At 45.4% G+C, this 25,118-nt stretch overlaps 1 protein-coding gene across 1 annotated transcript in view; it reads right to left on the reverse strand.

The window, feature by feature from the left end:
* Positions 1 to 15,432: 15,432 nt before the first annotated feature.
* The window catches only part of GNAO1 (G protein subunit alpha o1), a 1,102,755-nt gene continuing 1,093,069 nt past the window's right edge, over positions 15,433 to 25,118 (reverse strand). Inside the window, exon 8 of the mRNA XM_030203709.1 lies at positions 15,433 to 17,404. Within this exon, the coding sequence (XP_030059569.1) occupies positions 17,217 to 17,404 (188 nt within the window). The 3' untranslated portion in view covers positions 15,433 to 17,216. The remainder of the gene's footprint in view (positions 17,405 to 25,118) is intronic.

Genomic DNA, 25,118 nt, shown 5'->3' on the forward strand with positions numbered 1-25,118 from the left:
TGCCGGCATTTTGTTTTGTTTGTTTATTTGTTTCACAAGGTTGTGTACTTTGTGTATAGTGTTTTGCAGTGGAGAGATTGTGTGTTGGCCTTACTGAGGTGGCACCAAAACATCAGAAAGGGTGTAGAGCCTAAATCATGACACACTACCTCTTGAAGGATCTACATATGGTCATTAATAAAAGGAGCTCATTGTGAACACTATCCACCCTAAAAGGGTGTTTTGTGGCTCTACATGAGAATTGTGATATTATGATCCCTTGTTTCATATTGTTGACGGTCTGCATTTTCCGTATGGGTGGTATATTGGTGTATTAGGGTCTGCCTAGTGTTATGGTACAGTAAGGTTCTGAGTGTGTTTTTGCACAAATTTGTGCATAGTGTTTTACAGTTGAGCGATTGTGGTTAGTATATGCTTTGAGCAACCACTTTATTCTTTGACATATGATACATATCTAATATCTAAATTTAATAAAAGGTATTCATTGTGACTTTTATTTTTACTTATTTTTTTTTCTGTGTGTTGTCAATTGTGGTTATAAGCTCCACCCGTGGCTCCACCCCTAACCCCGCCCCCTTTAGCCTCCCCAAACAGTTGGGCCACTGACCGCCTATGTAAAAGGCCAATGCTCTTTTTTTTTTTTTTTTATTTGCATGAAGTCTTTATTAACAGGTTAGTCATACAATACAGGAAAGAATTGAGAACAAATACAGCTCCAAGCCATCAGAAATCAATTGACAGCTACCTTAACCAGTTGGTACAAAACAGTAACAAACCTTATTAACCTTTCACTTGAAACAGCAAAACACTCCAAGATTTATAGAACATTTTTTAATATACTAAACCGAACCCCCCCCCCTCACTACCTCTCCCCCCCCCCCCACTTACCCTGTTAGGTCCCCCCCACCACAAATTACTCTTGTTCTCCCCTAGGCCTCACTGGTTCATAACATGACTAGTAAAAGGGCCCCATATTGAGCGCCATCGCTGCAGCGTATTACGTCGTTCGGCTAGGAGCCGTTCCATTTCGCAAACATGCCTCAGTTTGCTAAGCCATCGCACTATTGGAGGGGTCAAAGGCCGCTTCCAATAAGTTGCCACTACCACTCTAGCCACACTTAGAGCATGTCTTGTCAACGCCTGGTGGGCCTGCGAAAGACCTGCGACCTTTGCAGTAAAAAGAAAAAGCTTGGGGCTCCACGGGACCTCACAGTCCAGCCACACCTGTAATCTACTATGTACCAATTTCCAATATGCTCGTATTTTCCTACAGGTCCACCAGACGTGTCCCATCGTGCCCTTAACCCCACAGCCCCTCCAGCACAAGCCCGATGTTGCAGGGTATATGCGCTGGAGACGCTCAGGTGTCAAGTACCAGTGGAACAAAACCTTCACCGCATTTTCCCGAAAAGGTACATGTGGGGACACCCTCGTCGCAGCACGTTCCAACCTCTCCCACTCCGCCTCTTCCAGGGTTATACCCAGCTCCTTCTGCCAGCTTCTCCTATGAAGGGTATAACTAGGCTCCCGAAGGTTAATGATGCTATATAAACGCGATATTAAACCGCTTGTCATTTCAGACCCCTCGCAAATCTCCTCCAAGGAGGTTTTATCGCTGGTTACCACCTCCCGTACAGCTCGTGTACTAAGGAAATGAGACAATTGGCGGTAGGCAAAATTGTCGCCCTTCAACTTTGGGAAAGCCCCCACCACAGCAGTGAAAGGCGTTAAAACATTCCCTTCAAACATTTGCCCCCATGTTTTTAAACCTTCTTCATGCCACCGCGTAAACACCCCCCTCTCAGTCCCAGGATAAAAGAGTGGATTGAAAGCTATAGGGGTGAGATGTGACAATGCGCACTTCCTAGTAGGAAACAGACTGTCCCAATAATACAGAGTAACTTGAATAGAAGGACATACCCCTTCCCCAAGTGTCCGGAACTGGGTGGGAAGCCACATCACTGCTCCCAATGGCTTCTGGCCTATAGAGTATTGCTCCAAATGCACCCATTGCCTATCAGGATAGTCCTGATACCATTCGATAGCTGAGCAGGCTTGGGCTGCTCTACAGTACCAGCTCAAATTGGGAACCCCCTGACCTCCCCTCCTCCTGGCCTGATACAGATACGAACGCGACAAGCGCGGGCGTTTCCCTGCCCAGATAAATCTCACAATACGATCCTGCAAAGCCGAAAGGTATTTTTTAGGCATCTTGAGCGGAAGAGCCTGGAATAAGTAGAGCAGCCGAGGCAAAACATTCATTTTAACAACAGCGATTCTACCAAACCATGAGAGCCCCAGGTCACTCCACCCATCCAGGTCCACCGAAATAGCCCGTGCAAGCCCCTTGTAGTTTGCCGTAAAGAGGGCACCCAGGCTAGCTGTCAGATTTACTCCCAGGTACTTAATCTGCCTAGGTGCCCATCTAAAGGCAAAGGATGCTTTTAGTGACTGAACCAGCTCATCAGGAAGAGATATATTCAAGGCCTCAGATTTTGTCATATTCACCTTGAAGCCAGATACAGCAGAATACCTACTAATCGCCTCCATCATTCTAGGGAATGTGATCAGAGGACGAGTAACAAACATGAGCACATCGTCTGCGAAGAGTGCCATTTTGTGTTCTCTCCCCGCAATAGTAACTCCAGTAATGCTCGGGTCTGCCCTTACTGTGGATGCAAAAGGTTCCACCGCCATAGCAAAAAGCAGAGGGGATAGAGGGCATCCCTGGCGGGTTCCTCTGTACAAATTAAACATAGCTGAATTTGCCCCATTCACCCGCACACACGCTTTGGGTGAGTCATAAAAAGACTGAATCCAACTACAAAACTGAGGACCCATCCCAAAGGCCTCCAATACTGTATACATGTAAGGCCATTGGACCCTATCAAAGGCCTTTTCTGCGTCTAGACTGAGAAGACACATTGGCCTCCTAACCTTCCCAGCCAAATGCATTAAATCAACTACCCTCCGAGTGTTATCTATAGCCTTTCTGTATGGTACAAAGCCAACTTGATCAGGGTGTATAATCGCCGGAAGCAACGGCGCCAGGCGATTAGCCAACACTTTAGCTAGAATTTTAACATCTGCATTTAAGACTGAAATTGGGCGATAAGAACCACACTCACTATGGTCCTTGTCTGGCTTGGGTAGGATGGCAATCCATGCTTCCAGCATGGTGGAGGGCAAAACCTCACCCTTCCCAATCTGATTAAACAAATCTGCCAACAAGGGTGCCAGCTCAAGGGCAAATTTCTTGTAAAATTCATTAGGAAAGCCATCCAACCCAGGAGATTTGCTAGAAGGCAGATGTTGAATAGCCTTTTGTATCTCCAGCGGAGTGACCGGCTTATCCAAGTCTGCCTGTTGCTGAAATGTCAGGGAAGAAAGGTCACTCTCCGCCAAATACTCAGCAATGGCCTCTGAGGAAGGGGTGTCCTCCGGCGTATACAGGGCTTGGTAGTATTCCCCAAACCTCGTACGGATATTCTCCGATGTAGTAAGTATATCACCCCTGCTATCTCGCACCCGGGTTACCGTGCAATCTATTTTTTGCCTGCGTAACTTCATGGCAAGCCGACGCCCTGCTTTGTTAGTGAACTCATAGTAGCTTTGTTTATTATTGGCTTGTAACAAGCTTAGCTGCTCAGAATAGATGGAATCCAGCTTAAGATGTTCACCCCTCAATTCTTCAAGAACAGCCGGTGACCTCCCCACCTTGTGTTGTGCCTCCAGTCGCTGAATAGCCTCTAAACACCCCGCCACTTGGGCTCTACGAATTTTTGCCCTCTTGCTTGCTAGCTGTAAGAAGTAACCCCTCGTGACAGCCTTCATAGCATCCCATACCACACTAAGGGGAGGCCCCGATTCCATATTAAGCTCCAAGTACTCCATCAACACTTTCCTACAGCCCTCAACCACCTCTTCCTCCTGGAGTACACTCGTATTAAGCGTCCACCTTTTCTCCTTGATCTCAGCCCTAATAGAGGATAGAGTTACCCAGACAGGGGCGTGATCGGATAAGGTCATGCTGCCTATTCCTGCCGTTGGGCCCCGTTCCACCAACCCAACATCCAGAAAGATGCAATCAATGCGAGAGTAGGAATTGTGGACGGGGGAGTAACACGTATAGTCCCGCTCCCCCCCATGGCTCACCTTCCACACATCCAACACCCCCAAAGAATATGCCAAGGCTCCCAGTGCTATGGACTCCCTATTGTCCCCAGAGTGAGGAGCTCTGGACCTATCTAGAGCTGGGTCCATCACAGCATTAAAATCACCACCCACAATCAAGGAGCCCTGCACAAAGGTAGCCAATGTAGTCTTAACTTTAGTAAAAAAAAGGCCCCCTGGTTCTCATTCGGGGCATACAGAGACGCCAAAGTCAAGTCTACTTGGTCCAATACTATGTGCACAAACAGAAACCTGCCCCCGGGGTCTCGTTTAACCCGCATTATCCGTGCCGCCACAGAGGTATGTAGCATTACCGCCACCCCTCTCTTTGAACCTTCACTGGAGGAGGCAAACAAAATTTGCGGGTAACTAGGGTGTGAGAGGAGTTTCTCGTGCTTACGATGAAGGTGTGTCTCCTGCAACAAAACTATTTGTGGCTGTAAGTGCAGCAGCTCCTTAAAAAACTTTTGTCTTTTCTGAGGCATGTTTAGGCCCCTAACATTATAGGACATAATCTTTAAGTCAGCACTCATGTATATTTAGGATCAAGATCTCCCACTAGTCTTGTAAATGGGCCGCCCCATAACGAGGTAGCAAGCTGCAAATACCAAGCAATAGGTAGAGACCTAACCTTCCCTCCCCTCCCCCACCCCCCACCCCTCTCCCCCACCCCATCCCTCCCCTCCTCCCCACATGAACACCAATCAGAGGACACAAATCCCCTAAATGGGAATGGAGAAAGCAATCCATCAACCCCAGACAGCCCAACCCACCACCTCCCTCAGCTCCCCAAACCCAGACCCCCATTACAACATACCCCAGCCAGAACCAACCATATACACATTCCCCTCCCTCCCTCCATCCTCTATTCCCGTCCTTCATAAGTACATAAGTACATAAGTAGTGCCATACTGGGAAAGACCAAAGGTCCATCTAGCCCAGCATCCTGTCACCGACAGTGGCCAATCCAGGTCAAGGGCACCTGGCACGCTCCCCAAACGTAAAAACATTCCAGACAAGTTATACCTAAAAATGCGGAATTTTTCCAAGTCCATTTAATAGCGGTCTATGGACTTGTCCTTTAGGAATCTATCTAACCCCTTTTTAAACTCCGTCAAGCTAACCGCCCGTACCACGTTCTCCGGCAACGAATTCCAGAGTCTAATTACACGTTGGGTGAAGAAAAATTTTCTCCGATTCGTTTTAAATTTACCACACTGTAGCTTCAACTCATGCCCTCTAGTCCTAGTATTTTTGGATAGCGTGAACAGTCGCTTCACATCCACCCGATCCATTCCACTCATTATTTTATACACTTCTATCATATCTCCCCTCAGCCGTCTCTTCTCCAAGCTGAAAAGCCCTAACCTCCGTGGCGGTTCCAGCAGCGCAGCGTCAGGGAAGGAGGCGGCGCTCATGACATCTAGCCTTCCCTTCACTGTGTTCCGGCTTCTTCTGACGTCAGAAGAAGGCGGAACATAGCGAAGGGAAGGCTAGAGATGTCGGGAGCGCCGCCTCCTTCCCTGATGCTGCGCTGCCGGAACCGCCACCACAGAGGTAAATTTAAAAAGAAAAAAAAAGAAAAGGGATGTTGCGGGAGGGCGAGCGAGGTGAGCATGGTGCGGCGGCGTCCCCCAGAGGGAAGCGCCCCCCTGCCATGCTTACCTCACTTACCGTGTTAGCACGGCCCTGCCCCCAGCTCATGCAGGTCTGAGCTGAGCGCTTCCATGCGGTCGAGGATCTCTACCTTTGAGCCCTTGATATCGTCCTGTATTTGTGCCAGAAGCTGACGAAGCTCGGTAGAAATACCTTTTTTGGTGGGGGGCTGCCACGATTCGGCCAAAGATAGTGCCGAATCCGAGTTGGACGGAGACGCTCGAGCTACTGATTCATGGCGCTTAGACGCCCTGCTAGGCCCTCCTCCCGGTGTCCGCGCCGAATCTTTATTGCGTACTGCCGCAGCTTTACTCATAATTGCTGACGCTTTAAGGATCGCGTCTCCCATTTTTTTGCCCACTTTGGAACCAGGAACTGCTGGTAAATGCTGATTAGAGGTTCGGGGAGCGGGAGCTCGAGAGCTAGGCTGCCATTCTGTGAGCCGATGTCACTTCCTCCCGCCAATGCTCTTTTGCAGTCCAAGATGTGCAAGCTGCTTTCGCAAGGGTGGGCATGAGGATGGGGAAAAATATTGACAAGACAATTAACTGGTTCAGATGGAACTCCGATGCCACCTTCGGCAGGGTGCGTGCGGAGGACTACTCTGTCATGATGTAATTTTGTATAAGGTGCATCCACCACTAGGGCCTGAAGCTCACTGACCCTACGAGGTGAAGTAATAGCCACCAAGAAAGTGACCTTCCAGGTCAAGTACTTCACATGGCAGGAATTCAGTGGCTCAAAAGGAGCTTTCATCAGCTGGGTGAGAATGACGTTGAGATTCCATGACACTGGTGGAGGTTTGACAGGGGGCTTTGACAAAAGCAAACCCCTCATGAAGCGAACTAAAGGCTGTCCAGAGATAGGCTTACATTCTACACGCTGACGATAAGCACTAATTGCACTAAGGTCTTGAGACCAGACTCTGACAAGTGTGAAGGCATTCAAGCAGGGCCTGTGTAGGACAAGAAAGGGGATCTACGGCCTTGCTGTCACACCAGACAGCAAACCTCCTCCATTTAAAAGAGGTGCACCTCTTAGTAGAATCTTTCCTGGAAGCCAGCAAGACTCGGGAGACACCTTCCGGAAGACCCAAAGAAGCAAATTCTAGGTTCTCAACATCCAGGCCATGAGAGCCAGAGGTTGGGATGCAGAAGCCAGGGCTGCCGAGAGACTGGGCCGGGCCCGGGACAAGGCTGCCCCAGGGCCCCCCTCCACCCGAGGTCGCCAGGCCCCCCCCCCATCCACCCGCTACCTGGCCGGGCCCTCTCTCCACCCCCGGGCCCTGTGCACTAACCTTGCGCCTCCCTCACCTTCGCAGCAAGCAGCGACAGACCTCTCCTTCATTCCGTGCCCCGCCCTCGCGGACGTTATGTCAGACGAGGGCGGGACACAGAAGGAAGGAGTGGCCTGCTGCTGCTTGCTGCGAAGGTGAGGGAGGCACTTTAAAATCAGTTCCAGGAGCGACGGCGTTTAAAATCAGTTCCGGGAGCGAGGGCGGGCCGGACTGCGGCGGTGCCGGGCCCCTCCCCCGGATGCCTGGGCCCGGGAACTTTTGTCCCCCCCTGTCCCTCCCTCTCGGCGGCCCTGGCAGAAGCAACCCTTCATTCTGCGTGATGAGTGTCGGAAAACACTCCAATCTCCACAGTTCTTTGGAGGACAACTCCAGAAGAAGAGGGAACCAAATCTGATTATTATTACATTTGTATCCCACATTATCCCACCTTTTTGCAGGCTCAATGTGGCTTACAATTCATCGTGGATACTGGAAATAGAAAAGAATGTACATTTGGTTTTACAGCAAGTTTTGGGTACATGATGGTGAAATACATAATGCTGGGAATAGAAAAGAGTATACATTTGCGGCCAAGACGGCACAATCAAGATCATGGATTCGCAGTCTTGCTTGAATTTCAGCAAAGTCTTCCCTACTAAAGGTTTGGGAAGATACGCATACAGAAGGACTGTTCCCCAGCCTCTGACACTAGTCTCTCATGGGCCTGAAGCCTGGAACAGAACTGAGGGACCTTGTGATTGAGTTGAGTGGCGAAAATATCCACCGAGGGGGTGCCCCACACTCGGAAGATCTTGCGGGCTATGCCCATATTGAAAGACCATTCGTAAGGTTGCATTACCATGCTCAGCCTGTTGGCCAGACTGTTGTTTACACCTGCCAAATAGGTGGCTTGCAGAAACATGCCATGATGGCGCACCCAAAGCCACATCTGGACGGCTTCATGACACAGGGCGAGATCCGGTGCCTCCATGCTTGTTGGTGTAGTACATTGCAACCCGATTGTGTGTTTGAATTAAAATTATTTGGTTGAACAGTCGATCTCTGAAAACCTTTAGAGCGTTCCAGATCACTCAGAGCTCTGGGCGCTTGATCTGAAGATCTGTTTCCTGTGGTGACCAGGCTCCCTGAGTGTGAAGCCCATCTACATGGGCCCCCCACCCCAGGAGAGATGCATCCGCTGCCAGCACTTTCTGCGGCTGAGGAATTTGGAATGGACGTCCCATAGTCAAATTGGATCGAATCCTCCACCATTGCCTTCAATGCACAAAGTCGGTAGACACAGAGGTGACATCTTCTGGGTTCCTCGTGGCTTGACACCACTGGGAAGCTAGAGTCCATTGAGCAGATCTCATATGCAGACATGCCATGGGTGTAACACGAACTGTGGAGGCCATGTGCCCCAGAAGTCTCAACATCTGCCGAGCTGTGACTTGCTGTGACGCTCAAACCTTGGACACCAGGGACAGAAGGTTGTCTGACCGTGCCTCGGAAAGATAGGCTCGAACTGTTGTCGTGTCCAGCAATGCTCCAGTGAACTCCAATTTCTGAACCGGAGTGAGATGGGACTTGGTGTAATTTATTACGAACCCTAGGAGTTCCAGCACCTGAATTGTCTTCCGCATGGACTCTCGAGCACCGTACTCTGAGGTGTTCTTCACCAGCCAATCGTTGAGATAAGGGAACACATGCACTCCCAGTCTGCTTAGCGATGCTGCAACTACTACTAGACATTTTTGTGAATACTCTGCGAGCTGATGCTAGGCCAAAGGGCAGTACGCGGTACTGAAAATTCCCAGTCGAAATCAAGGATATTTCCTGTGAGCTGAAAGTATCGGGATGTGCGTATATGCATCCTTCAAGTCCAGAGAGCATACCCAATTGTTTTCCTGAATCATGGGAAGAAGGGTGCCCAGGTAAACCATCCTGAACTTTTCTCGGACCCTTAGGTCTAGGAAGGGACGCATCCCCCTGTTTTCTATTTCACAAGGAAGCACCTGGAATGGAATCCCAGCCCTTCTTCCCATAGTGGAACAGGCTCGACCGCATGGGCCTTCAGAAGGGTGGAGAGTTCCTCTGCAAGTACCTGCTTGTGCTGAGAGCTGAATGAATGGGCAATTTGAAGGTTTGGATTCCAGATTGAGAGTGTATCCTAACCAGACTATTTGAAAAACCCACCGGTCGGTTATGAGAGGCCACCTTTGATGAAAAAAAAACAAAAAAAAAAAACAGCTTTTTCACAATTTGCCGATAACTCTTAGGAGAGGAGTATTTAGATGCTCGTTTTTTAAAAAATATATATATCTCATATATATTATTTTTGAAGAGAGGAGACCAGAGAGATTTGTTTCCTGTTATTTCCCTTGGAACAAACATTCTAAACTACATCATTCAAGGTTATAAAGACCCCTGAAGCAGGCCATTGTGCCGAAACACGGCCGTGTCGGGTCGCTGTTATGCACATGTAATTTTTTAAGTGAATTTTTTAAGTGAATAAATATAAAACAGTTGGTATCCTCATCCATTCTCCTCACTTTTTTGTTTCATCTGAAGTGTATAGTGGCAATACACTCATTAAGGAGAATAGTCCACTGACTGCTGGAAAAAAATAATACCCTTTTAAACTTCCATCTTGTAAGCAACAACTTCAAGTTAGTTTATTTTAAAGCTATTGGAATAGAAATCTTTGGCTGTAATGGGGACACAAAGCTGGAAAAGGCATTGATGAAGAAGAGCAGAACTTAACAGGTTACAGATGAAACCTATTAGAAATAGTTTCACATTAACTTTCAAAGTTTAGGTAAAATTGTTATCCCTAGAGAATACTTTTAGACAGATTACATCAGAATTAGCTTTGTCCAAATATTTGCTTTGAAAATATGATACTGTATGACACAATAATTATGAAATGAAAGAAAGCAGCATTCACTTGCAGTCATATCCAAACTGTACGATCCCTTTACTGACAAAAAATATTAGAAGTTTTAAGCAAAAGAATTGAACTCTATATTTAAAATTACATTTAGTATTAAAATATGACTGAAGAAATAAACTTTAATGCAACAGTACTAGATTTTATTTCAGCTAATTCATTTGGAAGCGATCATCAAATCCATTAACATATCTCCCTTTAAATTGCTGGTTTCTATTTCATTAAAGTTGGTTATATTTCCTCTTGCTTTGTCACTATCAGAATCATAGAATTTAGTAAGACATATGGAGGCGTATTTTCAAAGCACTTAGACTTACAAAAGTTACTAAAGCACTTAGATTTACAAAGTTCCATAATAACCTATGGAACTCTGTAAGTGTAAGTGCTTTGAAAATGAGCCCCGATTATAATCGTAACCTATGGAACTTTGTAAGTCTAAGTGCTTTGAAAATGAGCCCCGAAGCCTCTGTTCTGTTAAGAATCAGACAGAATAATCAGGAAGGGGCAAAAAGCAAATTCCCTCATTGGTGCAAACTTTTATTTGCAGGGTTTACAGTGATAATCAAAGCAAAACTACATCCATATGTTTGCTTTGATTATTGCATCTAGAAAAATTATTCAAAGAGAGTTGTGCATGCTTTATCTGCATGCAATTTTTCCATTAAAAGAAGCTTGCATTGTCTGTTTTCCTAAAACTATAGGCATTGTTACAAATGTAACACCCTATCCCAAATCTAAGGAACTCCTCTTAACAATACAGCCAAAATTACTTACATTGAAGGAATAATCAAACAGGTCAATATTAACAAGCATTTATATGGTCAGTAGCTTTGTTTTAAAATAAAAATTAGCAAGAAATTTGAGGGGTAATTCTATAAAGAGGGCACCAACGTTTAGGTGCCAAGAATGTATGCAAATGACAAGAATACCAGCATATGTGTGCACATACATGCATAAATTCCAATATTCCAGCTACATGCTATTATTTAAAATGATGCCTAAATAAGACAGTGCATTGTTTTAAGGGCAACATGTGGGTGATGCATACAGTTATGCACAACAATATACTATCATTTACATGTGGTTTTTAAAAGCAATTTACTACAGCTCTGTGGCTAGTAGTATACTAGCATTTTATAAAGGAAAATGGGTGTCCTTTTATAGAAGTGCCCTCCATGTGCAAAATGTTTGGACAATCTGGCCAAAATGTATTCATTTACTAAAAGGAAGAGATGGGGCACTCTGAGGGATGGGGCCAACATTTATCTGTTTAGAGAATAATTTAACTAATTGTCTGGATTAAGAGGACAAAAAGGATGCCTAAAACGTTCTGCAACCCACAGTCCACCCAAACTCTGCCTACACCAATTGTGTGTACAATTGAGTGCAATCTTGCCACCATACATATTTTTACACATGGGCTAATTTTATAAGGGGAATTATATGAGCATATATTGGCAATGACTTTATAAAGTTACCTCCACAGTTTTGATATTCAGCCATTATTTGGATAAATTTATCTGCTTAGGGAGACTGCCTAAACAATGGTCCTAACTCGTAATGAGGGTAATATTATAAGGGGGTCTCTAGCTAATTTAAAAGGGCATATAACTTAGGAGTTATTTTATAAAGACACATAGGTGTCTATTAGGCTCATTTTCAAAAGAGATGGCCATTCATCTTTCGACATAAATCAGAACTTGGACGTCCACCTCTCAGAGTGGAGGAGTGGCCTAGTGGTTAGGGTGGTGGACTTTGGTCCTGAGGAACTGAGTTCAATTGCCACTTCAGGCACAGGCAGCTCCTTGTGACTCTGGGCAAGTCACTTAACCCTCCATTGCCCCATGTAAGCTCCATTGAGCCTGCCATGAGTGGGAAAGTGCGGGGTACAAATGTAACAAAGAAAAGAAACATCCAAATCGGTATAATTGAAACCCGATTTTGGACATCTCTAGCGGACGTCTTTCGCAACGACATCCAAATCTGAGGGGGGTGTATCAGAAGTGTGGTGAAGGCGGGACTTGGGCATTCCTAAGGCTTGGACATCTTTAAGCCATAATGGAAAAAAGGAGAGACGTCCAAGACTAAAACTTGGATGTTTTTACCCAGATGTGTTTTTTTTTACGAATAAGGCACAAAAAGGTGCCTGAAATGACCAGATGACCACCAGAGAGAATCGGGGATGACCTCCTGTTACTCCCCAAGTGGTCACTAACTGCCTCCCACCTTCAAAAAACATTTTAAAAAATATGTCTTGCCAGCCTCTATGCCAGTCTCAGATGTCATACTCAGGTCCATGACAGCGCATAAAGGTCCCAGGAGCAGTTTTAGTGGGTACTGCAGTGCACTTCAGACAGGCAGACCCAGGCCCATATCCCCCCTACCTGTTACATTTGTGGAGGAAACAGCGAGACCTCCAAAACTCACCACAAACCCTCTGAATCCACATATAGGTGCCCCCTTCACCCGTAAGGACTATGGTAGTACTATACAGTTGGGGTAATGGGTTTTGGGGGGGCTCAGCACACAAGGTAAGGGAGCTATGTATCTGGGAGCATTTTATGAAGTCCACTGCAGTGCCCCCTAGGGTGCCTGACTGCTGTCCTGGCATGTCAGGGGGACCAGTGTACTACAAATGCTAGCTACTCTCACGTCCAAATGGCTTGCATTTGGACATTTTAGACTTGGACGTCTGTGGTTTTGAAAATCGCCGAAAATCAAAGACGTCCAAATCTAAGTACGTCCTTGGTATTTTCGAAATGAAAGATGGATGTATATCTTTTTTTGAAAATTACCTTTTCCCCGTCTCTGAATTTGGACGTTTTACAAAGACGTCCAAATTCCAACTTAGACGTTTCTTTCGAAAATGCCCCTCTATGTCTCTTTACAAAATACTGGCATAAGTGGCAGAATCATGCCTGCCTTGCAGGTGCAAATATTTACATTGCTCTCAAGCAGCTGTAAATGTCTATATCAAGTGTGTGATTAATTAGCATGTTTTATAATCTAGGTGTGTGCTTGGAAACTCTGCCCGGCACAATCCACCCAACTTCTACCTTTTACATGGTTCCTGTCAACACACATAATTTTACACAGTTGTATTCTATAATAGGCCATTTATAGGCATATGTGGCTACATATGCTTGAAAATGACTTTATAAACAGATAATTTATCCATTTAAATCTGCATATTTAGTCATCCTACCTAAGTGGACTGGGCCACTAAATTGCTAGCATAAATATATGTAGATTATCTGCTTATCTTTATGCAGTGGCCATGTTTTTGAATATTGATCCCAAATCCCCCATTTCAATGGGATAACAAAGTTATATCACAGAAATACCTTTAATTATTGCTTTTCCCATCTAGAAAAAAACCACAATATGTCCCTTATTTTAGAAGCCCTATTCACAAGTTACACATGTACAGTGGGGGAAATAAGTATTTGATCCCTTGCTGATTTTGTAAGTTTGCCCACTGACAAAGACATGAGCAGCCCATAATTGAAGGGTAGGTTATTGGTAACAGTGAGAGATAGCACATCACAAATTAAATCCGGAAAATCACATTGTGGAAAGTATATGAATTTATTTGCATTCTGCAGAGGGAAATAAGTATTTGATCCCCCACCAACCAGTAAGAGATCTGGCCCCTACAGACCAGGTAGATGCTCCAAATCAACTCGTTACCTGCATGACAGACAGCTGTCGGCAATGGTCACCTGTATGAAAGACACCTGTCCACAGACTCAGTGAATCAGTCAGACTCTAACCTCTACAAAATGGCCAAGAGCAAGGAGCTGTCTAAGGATGTCAGGGACAAGATCATACACCTGCACAAGGCTGGAATGGGCTACAAAACCATCAGTAAGACGCTGGGCGAGAAGGAGACAACTGTTGGTGCCATAGTAAGAAAATGGAAGAAGTACAAAATGACTGTCAATCGACAAAGATCTGGGGCTCCACGCAAAATCTCACCTCGTGGGGTATCCTTGATCATGAGGAAGGTTAGCAATCAGCCTACAACTACAAGGGGGGAACTTGTCAATGATCTCAAGGCAGCTGGGACCACTGTCACCACGAAAACCATTGGTAACACATTACGACATAACGGATTGCAATCCTGCAGTGCCCGCAAGGTCCCCCTGCTCCGGAAGGCACATGTGACGGCCCGTCTGAAGTTTGCCAGTGAACACCTGGATGATGCCGAGAGTGATTGGGAGAAGGTGCTGTGGTCAGATGAGACAAAAATTGAGCTCTTTGGCATGAACTCAACTCGCCGTGTTTGGAGGAAGAGAAATGCTGCCTATGACCCAAAGAACACCGTCCCCACTGTCAAGCATGGAGGTGGAAATGTTATGTTTTGGGGGTGTTTCTCTGCTAAGGGCACAGGACTACTTCACCGCATCAATGGGAGAATGGATGGGGCCATGTACCGTACAATTCTGAGTGACAACCTCCTTCCCTCCGCCAGGGCCTTAAAAATGGGTCGTGGCTGGGTCTTCCAGCACGACAATGACCCAAAACATACAGCCAAGGCAACAAAGGAGTGGCTCAGGAAGAAGCACATTAGGGTCATGGAGTGGCCTAGCCAGTCACCAGACCTTAATCCCATTGAAAACTTATGGAGGGAGCTGAAGCTGCGAGTTGCCAAGCGACAGCCCAGAACTCTTAATGATTTAGAGATGATCTGCAAAGAGGAGTGGACCAAAATTCCTCCTGACATGTGTGCAAACCTCATCATCAACTACAGAAGACATCTGACCGCTGTGCTTGCCACAAGGGTTTTGCCACCAAGTATTAGGTCTTGTTTGCCAGAGGGATTAAATACTTATTTCCCTCTGCAGAATGCAAATAAATTCATATACTTTCCACAATGTGATTTTCCGGATTTAATTTGTGATGTGCTATCTCTCACTGTTACCAATAACCTACCCTTCAATTATGGGCTGCTCATGTCTTTGTCAGTGGGCAAACTTACAAAATCAGCAAGGGATCAAATACTTATTTCCCCCACTGTAAATACTGGCATTTATAAATGTACATCAATTAAATGTTGAAAACCCTGGGTTCCTTTTACTAAGCGGTGGTAAGCTCAATGCGGGCTTACCGTTCGCTATAACTAAAGTACCACCAGGCTACTGCAGCAGCCCAGCAGTACTTCCCACCCCTACCGTGCTGTCATTTCTGGTTACTGCTGGATTAGCGCTGGAGTCCTTACTTCCATGGGCTCCCCCCTGAAATGGCTGCACGGCAAGTGCTTTACTTGCTGCACGGCTATTTCCTGCAGGAAAGCGAGACCTTCTCTTTTACCAGCTGCGGTAAAAGGGTCCTCGGTGTGCCTGTAAAACACACGCTGATGCCAGCACTGGCCCTTTTGCTGCATCTTGGTAAAAGGGGCCCCCAATTGTAGAAAGTCAGGATTTGCATATGTAAACCTGCAATAATTTGTGCATAAGGCAAAAGGGCAGGGTTTGGGCAATACAAGGGCAGGACCAAAAATACACATGTACTTCCCATTTCAGACAGGGAGTGCATATCTATGATCACTGTGATTAGTGCTGGGATTTACAGATGCACCTAGATATGGATAGCTTTTGTAAAGGTGCTCATTTTGGGCAGTACTAACCAGGAGGGATTAAGATGAGGTCATTCCCTTAATTCTCAGGGTATTTTTACCCCCACAATCAACTGTGCCAAATGATTATGGGCTCTGTACTTAATTGAGAGAATTCAAGACATGTAGGTTTCCAAAATGGCACACATACACATCTATGTGTCAACACTTACATGTCTAGGTTCTAAAATACCAACTAACATGGCTAAGTGCTGAAACTGAGTTATATACGTTGCCTAGTTGCCTCCATTGATGTTTTAGATGTCTACAGCTGTAGAATGAAAGCTCCTGTCTCACATAACCAGTGCATATACATGCACGCATGCGTCCCAACCTAAATATCTCAATTCTCATTTCTACATTCTATCTAAAATGGGGCTGCACATGAATAACTTTAGAGGATGAAACTAATGTAAATTAAACTATTTAATCCCCCCACGACATAAATAAATATACATAAAAATAGTATTTAAGAAATAAATTAGTTTTGGACACAATAGGAGAATCAGGAACTAAACCAAAAGTCAGCAGGAAATGTTGATGTGCTGTTGGTTGCTAATAAATCGTGAATTATCAGAGTTTTGGATAACAGAGTATAAACAGGGATGGTACCAGTAGTAAGGTAAATCACTGCTGCAGCTAATAACATATCCTTAATATATCTAGTACTGCAGTTTTAAACAAATGCTTGGATAAGATTATAGAATTACAACCCATTCACCCCAGAGGGTCAGGTTTTCATTGCTAGAACCCAACATTCCTTTTGTTTCTTTCATGGGATGTCAATTTTGAGAAGTTTCCAATATGCATATTTCCCTTCTCCTCTAAGATATCCAATGGTTATCCATCTCTAGGGCCCTTTTACTAAAGTGTGCTATGTTTTTGCAAATAACGCACCTTAACACCAAACATTAACGTGCCTTAAGTGCAAAGGCTGGGCACTAATTGTTGGAGGTGTGCTCAACATGTCCTCTGCAATTTCCCACAATGAAATGTTCATTACCATGTGCTAACACTACTTGCAATTAGTGTGAATACTTACTGCCTCCTACTGAGGGAGCGCAAAATAATTCCGGGCTAAAAACACAATCTGCAGTTCGCAGTATGCAATATGTGTCCACAATTGTTCTCCACCCATGCCCCACCTAGTTCCCATCTCTAATATAAAAAGCATCTAATGTGCACTCCAAGTGCTAAACCAGTGTGCTGACAGTGTGTTTGTGTGGTAGAGGTTAATGTGCACTAATTCACACCTCAGTAAAAGATCCCCTCTATATTTAAAATTAACCTGTTAGATGCTCTAAATCTAGTGTAGTCACGTTGGCTGTAGAACATTGAATGAACACTCATAACCATTCTCAAATATGAAATGGTAGGATGAGATAAATCAGAATACAAAATATCAAAGAGAAATCTGCAATGGAGAACAGCTCCATTATGGTTCTGAGGAGAAATGCATTTCTTATTTATTTGTGGGGTTTTTTTCATAACCCATTAACCTGAAAAGAAAACCAATTTTTGCTAGTTTCTTGGGGTAAGGAGGGTTAGTAGAGTCCACATCCACGTAGGTTGTTGGCAATGATGACGTCAGTCACAGCATCAAACACAAACTGGATGTTGTTGGTGTCAGTAGCACAGGTGATATGGGTATAGATCTCCTTCTTAAGAGACTTATTCTTGCTCTCATACTGGGTTTGTATGTAGGCTACAGCATCAGTGAATGCATCAGGGCCTGATTACAAAAACAAAGGCAGAAAAACCAATTAAATCATATTAATTTATGAATAATCTTTCATAAAGAAATGAGTTCTATAAAGTGATGTAGTTGCAAGACTCCTATTGCAGGCAAATAAGCACCTGTTATCCACTTTCATAATATTCTTGCTATATCTGCACATTTACCCCAGGATTCTATATAGGCCACCCAAAGTTGTGCATGGATCCCAGATATGTTAGCACCTAATCAGCCAATTAGGTGCTAACAACCAATTATAATGTTAATTGGCAGTAATTAGGAGTTACACATGCATCTTTTCTAAATCCAATTCTGTATCATGCATGCCTAAATTTCATAGCATGCAGCTCAAAACAGCTGTAGCCATAGGAAGGGCATGGGTGTATCAGAGGTATTCCCAGAAATTAGGTGCAAATTTACACACTCAGCTGCCATCAGTTGGGCATCAGAATTTAAACCAGGTTTCAGCAGGCATAAGTCCTCATGCCAAAAGATGGGCATGGGACTCTGCACTAAGCATTCATTTATAAAGGTTGCTTCACGCTAAGCAACCTTTCTAGAATTGGCGCTTAGTGCGGATTATAACAGCACCTAATTGTGGCTCCATTAACTGAATCCGGCCCTTAGATTCTATTATATCTATAATGATATATTTAAAAGCTAAGTGGATTGCAAAACAGACATCTTAACTTATATAGATAAGTTTAGTATGGATAAATTGTTTGAAAATCTGTATAAAGATATATGGATATTTTTATGTGGATTCAATCCTATAGAATTTTTGCTATCCTAAGTTAGCTGGATAAGGTATCCAGATAATGGACCAAATATCCATTATCTGGATATATAAGATACATAAGAACATAACATAAGAGTAGCCATATTGGGTGAGACCAGTGGTCCATCTAGCTCAGTATCCTGTTTTCCAAACAGTGGCCAAGCCAGGTCACAAGTACCTGGCAGAAATCCAAATTGTGGCAGCACTCCATACTACAAATCCCAGGGCAAGCAGTTGCTTTCCATGTCTGTCTCAATAGCAGACTGTGGACTTTTCCTCCAGGAATCTGTCCAAACCATTTTTAAACCCAGATACGCTAACCACTGTTACCACATCCTCCAGCAAAGAGTTCCAGAGCTTAACTATTCGTTGAGTGAAAAAATATTTCCTCCTATTTGTTTTAAAAGGATTTCTTGCGGTAATGGTAATATGTAAGCCACATTGAGCCTGCAAAAAGGTGGGAAATTGTGGGATACAAATGTAACAAATAATAATAATAATAATTTCCATGTAACTTCCTCGAGTGTCCCCTAGTCTTTGTACTTTTGGAACGAGTAAAAAAATTGATTTACTTCTACTTGTTCTACACCATTCAGGATTTTGTAGACCTCAATCATATCTCCCCTCATCTGTCTCTTTTCCAAGCTGAAGAGCCCTAACCTCTTTAGCCTTTCCTCATGCTCTTCTTTGAACCTTTTCATATTCTGTTTTATCTTTTTTGAACTGAAGAATGCAATACTCCAGATGCTCTGGCCTGGCAGTCTTAGTCTGTTGGTTCGCCACCTCTCAAGATAACAAGGCAGCATGAGATAAGTGGATTATAAATTGCTGATTCTCCAAGGACAAGCAGGCTGCTTATTCTCACGTCGGCCCGGGAATCGGCATTTTGCAAAAGCAAAAAAACAAAAAGGTTTTGCCAGAGTCTTCTGGTGTGCGTGCAGCGCGCATGCACGGACTAACTTCCCGCCTGCCTGCCGCACAATCGAGTACCTCATTTTTTCTTTCTCTGCGACGAGGTGCGGCAGGTTCCTCCTGTGCTCCTTGTTGAGGCCCGGGAAAAGAGTCTTCTTTTTTCGTGAGTTTTTTCCCTTTTTTCCTTGCTTTGTTTAAAAAAAAAAGTTTACCCTTAGTTTTCTTCTTAGTTCCCTTTTCTTCCTGATTTTAAGTTTTCTTTGTTTTTTCGACGCGCTTTCCGTACCATCTTCGGTACTACTTGCGGCACTGGTGTGGCTGCCACCCAGTTCGACTCCCCTTCGACTTTAGCGGAGGAAGCTTCGCTGTAGTCCATGCGGGCGTCAGCCTCTCAACATTGCTATCGAGGACGTCGATCCTCGGCATCGAGGCAGGCTCAGTCTTGAAGTTCCCTGAAAGAGGTATTATCCAATACTGAGGAGGAGCACTCGTGGGAGTCAGAGGGAGATCCCAGATACTTTTCTTCTGATGAGTCATATGGGATTCCCCCTGAACCTTCCCCTCCACCTGAAAGGAGACTATCTCCTCCAGAGAGTCTGTCCTTTACTTCTTTTGTTTGGGAAATGGCTACGGCTATTCCATTCCCTATGGAGGTTAAGGATGAGCCCAGAGCTGAGATGCTTGAGGTCCTGGACTAACATTCCCCACCTAAGGAGGCTGTGATGGCTCCTCTACATAAGGTACTGATGGAAGTCCTTATGTGGAACTAGTCGTTCCCTCTGTCTGGCCCCGTGATCCCAAAGAAAGCTGATACCCAGTATTGGATCCATGGTGAACCTGGATTGATGAGGTCTCAGTTACCCCACAATTCCATGGTGGTGGACTCCGCCCTCAAAAGAGCCAAGAGTACTAGAGACTATGCCTCGGTGCCCCAGGCAGAGAAGCTAGGACCTTGAATTCTTTTGGAAGGGAGGCGTATCACATCGCTATGCTCACTGCCCAAATCCAGTCTTACCAGCTCTTCATGAGCGTCCACTTGCGGAACTCGGTGAGGCAGCTGTCTAGCTTGGTTGATGCCCTCCCTCTGGAGCAGGCCGAGCCTTTTCGCCAGGTGGCAGCAGAAGCCGTGTCGTAAATTCCTGGCCAGGGGAGCGTATGACTCTTTTGATGGTGCATCCAGAATCGCTGCTCAAGGTATAGTGATGTGCAGACTCTCATGGCTGCGTGTCTCTGACCTGGATCATTCAGTTCAGCAGCGGATGGCGGATGTACCTTGCCGAGGGGACAACCTTTTTGGTGAAAAAGTAGAGGATCTTGTTGACCAGATCAAGAAGCATAATGATGCTATGGATTCTCTCTCCCTCCGGGCACCTTCTACTACAACCTCCTCATCCATGAGGTTTTTTGGGGGAAAGAGGAGTGCTCCTTATTCCTATGCTATGAGGTACACTCCGGCTGCTCGTTCTCATCAACAGCGAGTGCCTAAGGCCCCTGCTGTTCCCCAGCAAAAGCAAGGGACGGGCTCCAGCTCAGCATAGCCACTGTAAAAGTGTCGGTACTGGGTGACTTGCTGGTTGGAGGGAGGTTAATGCTTTTTCATCAAAGGTGGCCTCTTCTAACCTCCGACTGGTGGGTTCTTCAAATAGTCCGGTTAGGATACACCCTCAATCTGGAATCCAAACCTCCAAATTGCCCACTGGGAGCTCATTCTTACAGCTCCCAGCACAAGCTGGTACTTGCAGAGGAACTCTCTGCCATTATAAAGGTCCATGCGGTTGAACCCGTTCCACCAGGGGAAGAAGGGCTGGGATTCTATTCCAGTTGCTTCCTTGTACAAAAGAAAACAGGGGGCCCTGAACAAATTCCTAGTCCAAGAAAAGTTCAGGATGGTTTCCCTAGGCACCCTTCTTCCCATGACTCAGGAGAACAATTGGCTATGCTCTCTGGACTTAAAGGATGCTTACACTCACATCCCGATAGGAAGTATCTTCGATTTTGGCTGGGAACACAGCACTTTCAGTACCGTGTACTGCCCTTTGGCCTGGTGTCTGCGCCCAGAGTGTTTACAAAGTGTCTAGCTGTAGTCACAGCGTCGCTACACAGACTGGGAGTGCATATGTTTCCTTATCTCGACAATTGGCTGGTGAAGAACACCTCGGAGGAAGGTGCTCTGGAGTCCATGCAAATGACTATTCAGGTGCTAGAGCTACTGGGGTTTGTAATAAATTACTCCAAGTCCCATCTCACTCCTGTCCAGAAACTGGAATTCATTGGAGCACTGCTGGATACGAAGACAGCTCTGGCCTATCTTCCCAAGCCAAGGGCAGACAACCTCCTGTCCCTGGTGTCCACAGTTCGAGTGTCTCTGCAGATGTTGAGGCTTCTGGGCCACATGGCCTCTACAGTTCATGTAACTTCCATGGCATGTCTAGCTTCCCAGTGGTATCAAGCTGCGGGGGATCTGGAGGATGTGATCCAACTGTCCACTGATTTTCAACATTTTCTTCAGTGGTGAACAATCTGGTCCAACTTGACCATGGGATGACCATTCCAAATTCCTCTGCCACAAAAGGTGCTGACGACAGATGCATCCCTCCTAGGGTGGGGAGCTCATGTGGATGGGCTTCACGCTCAAGGAGCCTGGTCCTTCCAGGACGCAGGTCTTCAGATCAACCTCCTGGAATTAAGAGTGATCTGGAATGCTCTAAAGGCTTTCAGAGTTCGGCTGTCCAACCAAACCATCTTGATTCAGACAATCAGGTTGCGATGTATTACACCAACAAGCAGGGGGGCACCGGATCGCACCCTCTGTGTCAGCAAGCTGTTCAGATGTGGCTTTGGGCACGCCGTCAGGGCATGTTTTTCCAGGCCACTTATCTGGCAGGTGTAAACAACAGGCTGGCCGACAGGCTGACCAAGGTCATGCAACCTCACAAGTGGTCACTGAACATGGGCGTAGCCCGCATGATCTTCCAAGCGTGGGGCACCCCCTCGGTGGATCTTTTTGTCACTCAGTTCTGTTCCAGGCTTCAGGCCCACAACAGACTAGCGTCAGATGCCTTTCTCATACATTGGGGAACAGGCCTTCTGTATGCGTATCCTCCCATACCTTTAGTAGGGAAGACTTTGCTGAAATTCAAGCAAAACCATGGAACCATGATCCTGATTGCACCCTTCTGGCCGCGTCAGATTTGGTTCCCTCTTCTTCTGGAGTTGTCCTTCGAAGAACCGTGGAGATTGGAGTGTTTTCCAACTCTCATCACTCAGAACGAGGGGTCGCTTCTACATCCCAACCTCCAGTCTCTGGCTCTCATGGCAGACCTTAGAATTCACCTCCTTGGGTCTTTCAGAGGGGGTCTTGCTTGCTTCTAGGAAAGATTTCACAAAGAGGTGTTACTCTTTCAAATGGAGGAGGTTTGCCGTCTGGTGTGACAGCAAGGCCCAAGATCTTCCCTCTTGTCCTACACAGACCCTGCTTGAACACCTTCTACACTTGTCAGAGTCTGGTCTCAAGACTAACTCCGTAAGGGTTCACCTCAGTGCAATTAGCGCTTATCATCGGCGTGTAGAGGGTAAGCCTATCTCTGGACAGCCTTTAGTTGTTCGCTTCACGAGAGGTTTGCTTTTGTCAAAGCCCCTTGTCAAAGCTCCACCAGTGTCATGGGATCTCAATGTCGTTCTCACCCAGCTGATGAAAGCTCCTTTTGAGCCACTGAATTCCTGCCATCTGAAGTACTTGACCTGGAAGGTCATTTTCTTGGTGGCTGTTACTTCAGCTCGTAGGGTCAGTGAGCTTCAGGCCTTAGTAATGAATGCACCTTATACTAAGTTTCATCACAACAGAGTAGTCCTCTACACGCACTCTACATTCCTGCCGAAGATGGTGTTGGAGTTCTATCTGAACCAGTCAATTGTTTTGCCAACATTGTTTCCCCGACCTCTTGCGCACCCTGGCGAAAGCAGCTTGCACACCTTGGGCTGCAAGAGAGCATTAGCCTTTTACGTGGAACAGATGAAGTCCTTCAGACAGTCCGCCCAGTTGTTTGTTTCTTTCAATCCCAACAGGAGGGGAGTCGCCATCGGAAAATGCACAATTTCTAATTGGCTAGCAGATTGCATTTCCTTCACATGCCCAAACTGGGCTGACTCTGGAGGGTCATGTCACGGCTCATAATGTTAGAGCTGTAGCTGCATCGGTGGCTTACTTAAAGTCAGTCTTCATTGAAGAGATTTGCAAGGCTGCAACGTGGTCATCAGTCCACACATTCACATCTCACTACTGCCTTCAGCAGGATACCCGACGCGACAGTCGGTTTGGGCAGTGCTGCAGAATCTGTTTGGGGTTTAGAATCCAACTCCACCCCCCTAGGCCCGTTTTATTCTGTTCCAGGCTGCACTTTCAGCTAGCTGTATATAGTTTCAGGTTAACCTATGTTATGTCGTTCCGAGGCCCAATTGACCAATGCTCATTGTTTTGAGTGAGCCTGGATGTTAGGGATACTCCATATGTGAGAAGAAGCAGCTGGTTGTCCTTGGAGAAAGTGAAGATACTTACCTGTAGCAAGTATTCTCCGAGGACAGCAGGCTGATTATTCTCACAATCCCTCCCACCTCCCCTTTGGAGTTGTTATTGTTATGCTCTTTAATTTAACTGAGGTACTCACTCGCACTGCGGGCGTGACTTTAGTCCGCGAATGTGCAGTGCACGCATGCCAGAAGACTGTGGCCAAATTTTTTTGTTTTTTTGCTTTTGCAAAATGCCAATTCCCGGGCCGACGTGGACGTCAACCCACATGCTGTCCTCGGAGAATACCTGCTACAAGTAAGTATCTTCGCTTTTTGGACTGGCATATTAAAATTCATGCCTGTGGATGGGCGTGTGGTTTTCTTTACACTATATGAAAAATGGAGTTTTTTTTCTGACCAAAGATGGCATGGTTTGTTTAAGCCTTTCCATGTTGTAGGATTGAGCAGTGTTGCCGAGATCTGTTTTTCTCCACATTTTTAGTATTGAAGTGAATTTTTCTCATTCAGTGTGGATCCGTATGTAAAGATCTTGCATATTGTTTTGGATTTTCTGAATTTGGGATACAAGATGCTCAAGTGAACTTTAGTGTCCAAATAGTACCACAGCACAGCAGTCTGTATTGGTACTCAGAATTGCTGTTATCTGGAAAAGTGCTTTTGAATAGTGGCCTCAATGCTTTTGAATAGTTACCACAATGCTTTGAATTTTGTGATACGAAGAATTTGCCATGCAGAGTATAATAATTGAAGGGTACCTATAATGGGGGGAATTTTATAAGCAATTTCTGGACATAAAATATTGTTTTATTCTTAGAAATCATCTATTATAAAACTGCCTATGTTTGTACACATGTAAGTATATACAGAAACCAAATGAGAGCATATTTTTATGCCCAGAAAAAAAATACTGAATAGAAATTCCAGGGAACAGAATTGAGCAAAGGTAAACATTTATGAGCATCCTTTCCATTTTATGAAGTATACAATACTTGGTGCACCTAACTTTGGGGCATGTTTACTAAGGTATGCTAAGCAGTTAGTGTGGGTTTTAGCACACACTAACCATTAGTATGAGCCTGTGCTAATGTTTAGCATGTGTTAAAACAGCTAGTGAGATAAAAGTCTGGCGCTGCTTATTGCAAGAAGAGGTGGGGACTCAGCAGAGTATGGACAGAGAGTGGGTGTGGATGGACACTGCAGTCAATGTACAGTAGGTAGCGCTTAAGGTGTGCTGTATTTGCATATTAACCCAAATTAAGGGGCCCTTTTACAAAGTGGTGGTAAGCCCAATGCGGGCTTGTCTGGAGCTACTGCTAGCCTAACGCAGGTGCCGGCAATAGTTCCAACCACAGTACGCACCTTTCCCACGCTAGGGAACATCGGCCAATATTTTTTAGCGTGGCGCTAACGCAGTGGTAATCAGGCAACACTGCACGCTACCCAGTTATTGCTGGGTTAGCGAAGGAGCCCTTACCGCCACCTCAATGGGTGGTG

The sequence above is a fragment of the Microcaecilia unicolor genome, chromosome 5 (assembly GCF_901765095.1).
Source record: "Microcaecilia unicolor chromosome 5, aMicUni1.1, whole genome shotgun sequence".
Classification (NCBI taxonomy): domain Eukaryota; kingdom Metazoa; phylum Chordata; class Amphibia; order Gymnophiona; family Siphonopidae; genus Microcaecilia; species Microcaecilia unicolor.